At 26.0% G+C, this 9,374-nt stretch overlaps 1 protein-coding gene across 1 annotated transcript; it reads left to right on the top strand.

The window, feature by feature from the left end:
- The first annotated feature begins 2,653 nt into the window (after positions 1-2,653).
- LOC114119071 (CDP-diacylglycerol--inositol 3-phosphatidyltransferase) lies at positions 2,654-4,729 on the top strand. The gene is made up of 5 exons (XM_027980535.2): positions 2,654-3,043; positions 3,393-3,527; positions 3,696-3,849; positions 3,915-4,078; positions 4,149-4,729. The coding sequence occupies exons 1-5, from the start codon at positions 2,920-2,922 to the stop codon at positions 4,292-4,294; spliced, it is 723 nt and encodes a 240-aa protein (XP_027836336.2). The 5' UTR covers positions 2,654-2,919; the 3' UTR covers positions 4,295-4,729.
- Positions 4,730-9,374: the final 4,645 nt, after the last annotated feature.

The following is a 9,374-nucleotide window of genomic DNA, read 5'->3' as shown; positions in this document are numbered from 1 at the left end:
CTGAGTTCTGACATCTGACTATACAAGACTATACAATAGGTAGGACAGGTAGGTACTAACGAGTAACGGCTAGCTGCTATCCAGTGGTTGTAATTTCTCTATTGGTATTCGGTAATCACCAATCGGTAGGAATTAATAAGAGAGAATTGAGTGAAGTAGTCCTAATAGTTCAATAATAAATTATTGTAGGTATAATGGTTAACAATTCTTATTACTTACACTTTACCATCTTGAAGTATTTAAGGTGGGGCTATTTTCTACTAGGTAAACCAAATACTCCACTGCAATGGAGACGTCAATTTTTTTGGGAGTTAACATTATATATCTATAATTAAATAATATACCTTTAGTGATCAATGTACTTATACCAGTGGCGGATCTAGAAATTTCTCATAGGGTGGGGGGATATAAAATATTTTCATACATAACATGTACATAGGTATATAAGCTTTATTCTACTAAATTTACAAAACAAGATTTAATTTCCACGGCTACGGGGGAGGGGGATCTATCCCCTCTCCGTAGATCTATCAGTAATAATTATGTAAATATTTTATTAATGAGGCAACTCAATAATTTTAAGTAAAATTTTGACATTTGAGTAATGGACAAAGATATACGTAGTATATCGAAGTATGATTTGTGTGGTACCTACTACACCTTTACCACGATTTAAAATAGTAATATCTTAAATCGTGACCTTTACCTATCATCATTGAATATCTACTAATAGTTTAATTGTGTACTTAGCCATATTAAATTGAATTCAATGATAAATCATTATTTAACTACGAATAACGATTCTGAGCAGGGACCAAGTGTCTGTAAATTATATAAATAATTTATTTTTCAATTAGTTATACGATAATACTATTGGTATATTTTTATCAATTGTGAAATATGAATATTTAATATAATATCAAATACTTAGAATACTCTATAGTCTATATATTTGATTGTATTATTGTTTATTGACTCGTATAGCCGTATAGGTACTCGTATATAGTCGTATAATCATATATGATACAATTAGGTTGTAGATATCTATATAATTATAAATACCGTGACGCCATATATTCATATAAATGATACTTGCAGGCTAGTTAGCTGTTAAATTGCTAGTAGAGGTAGTCTTAGTAACTAACAAGCATCTATTCTCATTCCTACTTATATAGTGTTCTAATTTTTATCGCTGAATAGTATATGTATGTTTATATAGGAAGACTGTTTTGTTGTAATAATTATAATAAAATTAATTATAATAATTATAATTATAATTATGGTATTCAGAAAAAAAATCCACGGAAACAAAACCCCCCGGAAAAAAAATCCACAGGAAAAAAAACCCCAAAGTTTGCTTTGTCGAGTTTGCAAAGTTTACTTATATGTCTCGTATGGATAATATCATTATTTATAATTATTAAACAAATTAAATAACGTAAAACATTATGTTATTTAATTACTATACTATTTTTATCAAATGACACTTACCCGTTTATAAATAAATAAATATTTATATAGCAATATTATATATTCATATAATATAATAATATGTACTTATTAATCAATATTAAAAATAATAATTATTTATATACTTAGCTATAGCTGCCATAAAAATTCAAAGAAAAATCAAAAATAAAGCTTTAGCGTCAAATGATACTCCCGGCCAAATATTTTTATATTTATATATTATGATTTATGATAATATTATAATAGTTCTCATTCAAATTTTATATTTTTTTACCTATTATTATTAATTATTATTTTAGACAGCTGTATCCAACATGCAGCAGTGAGGTATAGCTTTGGGGATTTTTTCCGGAGGTTTTTTTTCCTGTAGACTTATTTTCCGGGAATTTTTTTTCTAGATTTGGCGGCGTCACCGTTTCCATTTAGTTCATATCGTTTTATAAAATTATAAAATATATTCTGATTATCTGATTTGTTAATAGCTTTGGTGTTCAGTAATAGTATCTAGGAACAGTTAGTAGCCAATAGATTCCAAAATATTACAAATAAATGTATTATTATATCTTTTTAAAAATTTCATTAGCCGGTGTATATCAGCCGAGAAAATAGGAATACCAACTGTACGATACAGGCACGAGAGGTACAAAGCTTTAATGTTGTATTAAAAACACGATTTAAGATCGATAAACAGTGATTAAAAAACGAACTTTAGTGGTCAAAGACGTCAGTGGTGGATGGACAAATATGTAAATATCGCGCATGACGCACGAGAATTTATAACTCGATGAGTTAACTCATCCATACAATTTTGTGGTTTCGTAGTTTCGAGCTTTTGGAACATACTCCCAAATGTGATGATACAGTGATATATTGTAATACAATAATAATTGTTAATTTATAATATTCATAAAGATTTATATCATGCTTTTAACTACGGCATTACAGCCTTAGACTTTTGACAAGCGATGCGTTATTGCGTTTGCAAAACATATAATATAAATACATATTGCACAATCGTTATTCGTTCAACAGTTCAACCATAGAATAAATAAAACAATAGAACAATAATTAATATTAAATACAATAATTTCACAGTTCGTCAGTTCATGTTCCATGTTATCAATATTATTATGATGTTAAATCGTTATGATATCACATATGATACATATATATCAATTAATATGCTATATTTTGTGTATTTCTATTCGTCAATACTCGGCCAAGTTTGAAGTTGTACAAGTGTCAAGTACTGAAGAAACCCACTCATCAGCCAACAGACAGCAGTAGTGTTGCACTTTCAATTCGCCCATATCTTTTTTACGTGCTGGTGCACTACTGTTTAGTGTTTTGCTGTTGTGTAGTGTAGTAGTGTACTTCACTATATAACATCTACTTATTGCGATTTAATACAATTAAAACTGCTTACATCTAACTATCTAAGCGTATTACATGCTCAAATTTGTAATACTTACAATTATTTGTAATAATTTTGATAATATCATATTAAATACCTTCATTCAGTTCAAAATGGTTAAACAAGAAAATATTTTTTTGTTTGTGCCAAATTTAATTGGTAAGTTACTGTAGATCGTTGTTTACATAGAATCAATTTAAACTAATTAATAATTTTAATACCAACTTGCCAACACATTATACTTACTGTGTTGTACCTTGTATTTATTTTACAAATATTCATTTTAATTAAAAAAAAAAAGTATAATAGGTACCTTCTATAAATGAATTATTGATTTATTTGTGAGTCACAATATAGGTACTTACTTTTTTAAGAAATAAAAAATTAATTAAAAATATGGATTTGTGTATAATTTATTTACTTATATATATATTTATCATTAAGGTTTAAAATTCAAATTATATACAAACAATTAGTTGATCAATTTTGTTTTTACTTAATTTAATAGGATATGCCAGAATAATTCTAGCAGTCGTTTCGGTTTTTTTTATGCCAACCAATTACAAAATTGCATGCAGTTGTTATGTGATAAGTGCATTATTGGATGCTTTTGATGGTCATGCAGCTCGAGTATTTAATCAAAGTAAGTAACCCTCAAAGATTAATCTATTAAATACATTCATTTTATAGTTAATCTATATTTGCTATCTGGTAGATTTAAAATATTAGTAAATGTATTGTCATAAGCATATTTAAGTCTCTTTACATTATATAATTCAAATAGTATCTTATGACGTGTATACTTTTTTAGGTACTAAGTTTGGAGCTATACTGGATCAACTAACTGACCGCTGTGGAACAATGGCTTTATGTATTGCACTGTCAAATTTTTATCCAAAATATATGTTCTTGTTTCAACTTAGTTGTATTATTGATATTGCTTGTCACTGGATCTATTTGCACTCGTAATAGACATATAATTTTAAGAAAATTTCCCATTAACATAATTTTATTTATTTGTTTTTAATAGATCAATTTTGCAAGGTAAAACTAGCCATAAATTTGTAGATATGACTGGAAATCCGATAATGAAATGGTATTATACATCAAAACCCGTACTATTTTTCATGTGTGCAGGAAATGAATTATTTTTTGCTTCATTATACCTTTGTCATTTTATTACAGGACCAATGAGTAAGTACTAAAATAAATATAATAGTATAAATGCTACATATTTTAATGTTTCATTTTTTTTTTTTTTTAGTTGCAGGTCATGGCTTGTTTAAGTTATTGTGCTGGATTTCAAGTCCAATAATGATTGTTAAAACAATCATTTCAATAATTCATTGTTATGTGGCCAGTATAAATTTGTCTATCATTGATATGAATGAACGCCAAGAAAAACAATAGATTGTTAGGATATAATATAACTATTTATATTATGAAACAGAAAAAAAAAATTATGATACAGTTTAAACTTTAATACAAGAGTGTGTTATATTTTTAAGCATTCCATTATCATAATACTACTCTATTTATTTGTTCCTTTTATTGTAGAAGTTCAGATATATGTACTTATAAATTATTAAAATGTTTGGTTTCTAGTCATTATTTTAAATGTATTAATACTACATTTATATATTCTAATTATTATTTTTTTAAATTAATTATCAGTTTAAATTTATATGTATACTTATTTTATTTTAAAATAGTAGTATCTATTCTATTAACAACTATTACATATTTTACTGAAAATTATTTCCATTATTATTAAGTATATTTAGTTAATGTCTGTTCTTGTTGTAATTCAATTGAATAAATATACTAATACAATTTAAACAAAAATTATATCTTATATTATCTATTTTGATGTTTTTACTTTTCCTTACCAAGTATACCTATTTTTAAAAATGCGAATAAGATTATAGTCTGTCCATATTTATTTTTATTTATATCATTTAATTACCATATTATATTAAATGAATTAAAACTAAATCAATATATTTGAATTAAAATAATATGATGTGTAAACAAAGCTAACTGAGAACACTCAATCTATGTAGTCCTGCAATTTGAATTCTTTATCTAGCTCAACTTTAAAAAAAAAAACTTTTACAATTTACTTGTTCTAAATTATTTTTAGTATTATTTTCTTAGATATAATATACTTATACATTAGTATCTAACTAACATTTGGAATTTTAAAGTAAAATGCATTTGACAATTTTTTCCTAGATTTGTTGTCATCAATGTGACTTATCACTTTTTTAGTGCATGCTCCAATGTTGTCTTCCTTGAAATACTATTTTTCTTAATGTATTTTAGATTAATATAATCATTAAATTATTAAATAAAATTGCATTAATAAACTATAATTTTATGACAAGTTCATACTACATACATAGGTAATGGATTTTTATACACTTTGAGATTTTTCTGAACAGTTTAAAAAATAACTAGATAAACTAAAAGTTTAAATTATAGTTAATAGATCGAAATATAAAGTTTTATTTTGTATAGTTTTGCATACCTACCTAATTCGTTTTTTTTGACATATACTGAATATTTCTGTATTTTACAATTTTTCATTGCGTATTTCTTACAGGTAAAAGTCTTATGGCGCAATTGATACACGACTAACAAATTATTTGAACGCTACGTGCTAAAATGGGAGATGGTATTTTGTGCTTATTTTATTATTTGTAATTTTCCTCAGCATTCGCCAATAGGTACATTTTAGTGCGTATGTAATTTGCCCCAAAATATACAAATATAACACGTATTTTACGACACATCTAAAAATTAATTTTGGTAATTTGAAGGACTCCGTGCAAGAACGAGATAACTCCATTTTTTTGAAAAATGGGGTTTAGGCCGTTTGTTATCAAGAAAAAAATACGAGTAGATCTGTGCAAAAACGAGACAATTTCGATCATTCGTACAGGAAATATAAAGTAAATGGAGTTAATATTAGTTAATATTAGCTCTTATCTTAAAGAAATTTAGAAACTCAAATCAATTACTACGGAATCTTTTTTATCGTAATTTAATGTAGGTATCTAAATTGTTTTTCAAATTAATTGTATCTTTATTTAAATATTTTAAAATAACTTTAATCGTTTCCTAAAAAGTTTTGAAAAATAAAGTTATCTCGTTCTTGCACGGAGCCCTTCATTTACTCTACGACAAAAAATAAAATGGAATACCTATACAAATATTTAATCTGCGTCACACTTTTAACTTCAATTGTTTGAATTTATTAATTATTGCATCTGGAATCAGCTATTCAATAACACCGACACATGCCGAATCTACATTAATTTAATCTAAAAAAAAAAATGTATAAATACTAAAGAAAATTGATAGAAAAATCTTAGTTTCATCTTCAAGTTGCAAAGTATAAAAAAATGTGAGTAAGCTATAAGTATTACTTAAGCATTATATAGTATATTAGTATATATATGTATGTTGTTTTGGGCATATAAAACATAAATATCATAAAATAAAAAAAAAAATTATTGGACAATATACATTAAGTACGTATTACGAATACTTATATAGTTATTTACATTTATTTATAATAATTATAATATGACTGATTTGTATGTTTTTTTTTTTATTTAACTTTTTAGTAATTTTTCAGAAATGTAACTATCAACAATTTATTCAATTTACCCAAGTGATTAAAACATAATATTATATTAATCTGTAAAAAATATTGCTTAGTTATTTTAAAGTGGCGTAAATTACAATTTTTGAATGCACAACTGTATAAGATGGCTCAGATTACATAATGCTGCTTTATTTAATTTTATGTGGCGCAAATTACTAAAATTAATTTTTAGATGTGGCACAAATTATACATACCTATATTATTATTCTTTTATTTTTTTCGAGCGTGCCATAAATTATTTTATAATATATTATACATAGGGGGTGGCTAACTTGCGGCTCGCGATAAAATTATAGTAATTTTAATATTTTATTGTATAATTAATGTATTAATATAAAAAACGAAAATGAATATAGGTAGGTATATCTAATAAAAATAATATATTTATATATGTATATACGGCTCGGCGTTGCAGAGTCAACATGACAAAATAATAATTAACGTCTGCTGCCGATGTATTATATATAAATATGTGTTTGTGTAAAATAAATATTTAAATCTTTTGCGAGCCATGATTTTTCTATCCAGGAACTTCACAATTGGTTTAAATGATTCCACTTTGCACGCTACATTAAAACACTCATTAGTCTTTGCCTTTCTTATTCATTCTTCATCTGACCCTCTTTAATTACCAAGTATATAATTTTGCTCAATTATCTTAAATTCTTAACAGTTCTCCATCAACCTCTTCACTGTGATCAACATTAAATCTGCAGTGGTTATCAAAAAGATAATTAATTTCGTATTGGAGGCTAGTTTCAATGTTTTATATTGTATTTGTATTTTTCTTTTCTTTTATATTATTATTTTTAATTTCTAAAAAACTGTCGAGTTGTCAATTTGTCATGTCGCTAATAGCTAATCAAATAAAAAATGTTATTATTATTAAGTTTAGAATTATTAACACTTAATTAATAATTGCATAAATATATCAGAGTGAATATTTAGGTTTATGATAGAAATAAATTTTATCTAGGTAAACTACCTATTATAACTTTATTTAGATAATTTGAAAATTTTATTGCGCTTAGTAAAATTAATAATGTATGTAAAAGTTTTAAGTCGTTACAAATAATGTATTTGAATTACAATTTAATAAGTGATGTCGCTCAGTATGTAATTTCGTCCAAATTTAGAGTTCAAATATATGTATAGGTATTCTTTGTTTTTTAGTTCTAGTATAAACTACTTTTGAAAAATATTTTGTTCAATTATGAACTCAGCATAAATATTAAATATTTTATAAATTTTCAACTGCAAAATAATTTTTCAAATTTTATTAAAATTTAAACTTAAAATGCTAATAAAATAAATTGTGCTATTTTAAAAATTTGTTTACATCTATAATGCTATCTCTACTTCTACTCCCACACTAAGGAGATGCGAAAAGTGCAAGCAAAAGTGTAGTTGTCAGTTGGGTTTACTCTTGTCATCTCATCTGGCCACGCCTTGTGGACAGTGTAACTAGCACAAGCACAAGTAAAACTTATGTGGAATTTTATATATTTTCATTTTTCAAGGATTTTGACTAAGTGAATATTTTTAGATTCTGAGCGGAGCGAGGAATGTATTGGTTTTACAATGATGTTTATTTCTTTTTTATTCTGTAAATACTTTTTCTCCCCCTAAACTTGCTCAAAAGTACAAGTGTAGCATATTTTCTGAAAGGTAATGTTCTTGAGCTGGTACTTTCGAAAGGTCATTTTTCAATTTTCGAAATGATACTCGAAATAAAAGCGGTAAAAGGAGAAAAAATGTATAACTTCACGATTATGTAATATAAAATAATTACGGCTTTGTTTATCACTATATAGAAACAAATAAAATTAAATAAATAAGATCCCCTTGTAAGCTCAGAATCGTTTTTTATCGAATGCAATCATATTGCATTCAAATCGAATATCTACAGTAAAATTACACTATTCTATCCGAGGGCCGAAGGGACGATGGACAAAACATCCACCACCACCCACGCGCCGCTGACCTACTTTTTTTTAAACTTAATTAAATACATATAAGTGACAATGTTGAATATAGCGATTATTAAAGGTATTCTATATAAAGACTATTTTAAATAAAAGGTGGTACACGTACACTGATACATTACATAGTTATATTTTGTTGAATAGGTTGGATATTATGGTGATAAATTTGACTGTGGTAAAAATTGAAATTGGATACTGGTTGAGTTATAACGAAAGTAAATCTAGAAGCGTAGTCATGTCATTATACTTGGCGTATATGCAGCATTTGATGAAAATATTAAGTTTGATGTATAAGTGGACACCACAAAGCAGTATTTATTTTGACATCTTCTTCAGCATTATAGGATTTAGGAAATTAGGTAAGATTTTTATGATGCCGATTCTTAGGCTTCTGATGATGACTTCGAGTTTTCTGGGTAATTCGAGAAGGAAAGGCCAGGCTAGTAATGTCATTTATTGTCCTAACTAAATTTAGTCAAATATATTTTGAAATAGTTTTAAATGATAAAAGAATTACTCTGTATTTACATACCTACATTATTTTGAACCATAGGACATAGTATATTTTATAGGTTTTATGCAGACTTGGGTAGTATTCCGAATACTTCTTACAAATATTCTGAATACAGTATTCGGAATAGTTTTTTAACGTCCAATCATACTTAAAAAATAATTTCATTACTTTTTTCGTCATTGAAACTTTTGCACTTGTATAATAACTATAAATAAAAAACGAGATTTTCATAATATTCATTTATTAACACTGAATTCAAAAAAATATATTTTTGTCATTGAAATCTAAATCTACTAAAAAAAAGTATCCAAAAAATAT

The sequence above is a fragment of the Aphis gossypii genome, chromosome 2, assembly GCF_020184175.1.
Source record: "Aphis gossypii isolate Hap1 chromosome 2, ASM2018417v2, whole genome shotgun sequence".
In the NCBI taxonomy this organism is placed as follows: domain Eukaryota; kingdom Metazoa; phylum Arthropoda; class Insecta; order Hemiptera; family Aphididae; genus Aphis; species Aphis gossypii.
Note: the sequence above shows the minus strand (reverse complement) of the source record. Positions and strands in the feature narration are given on the sequence as shown.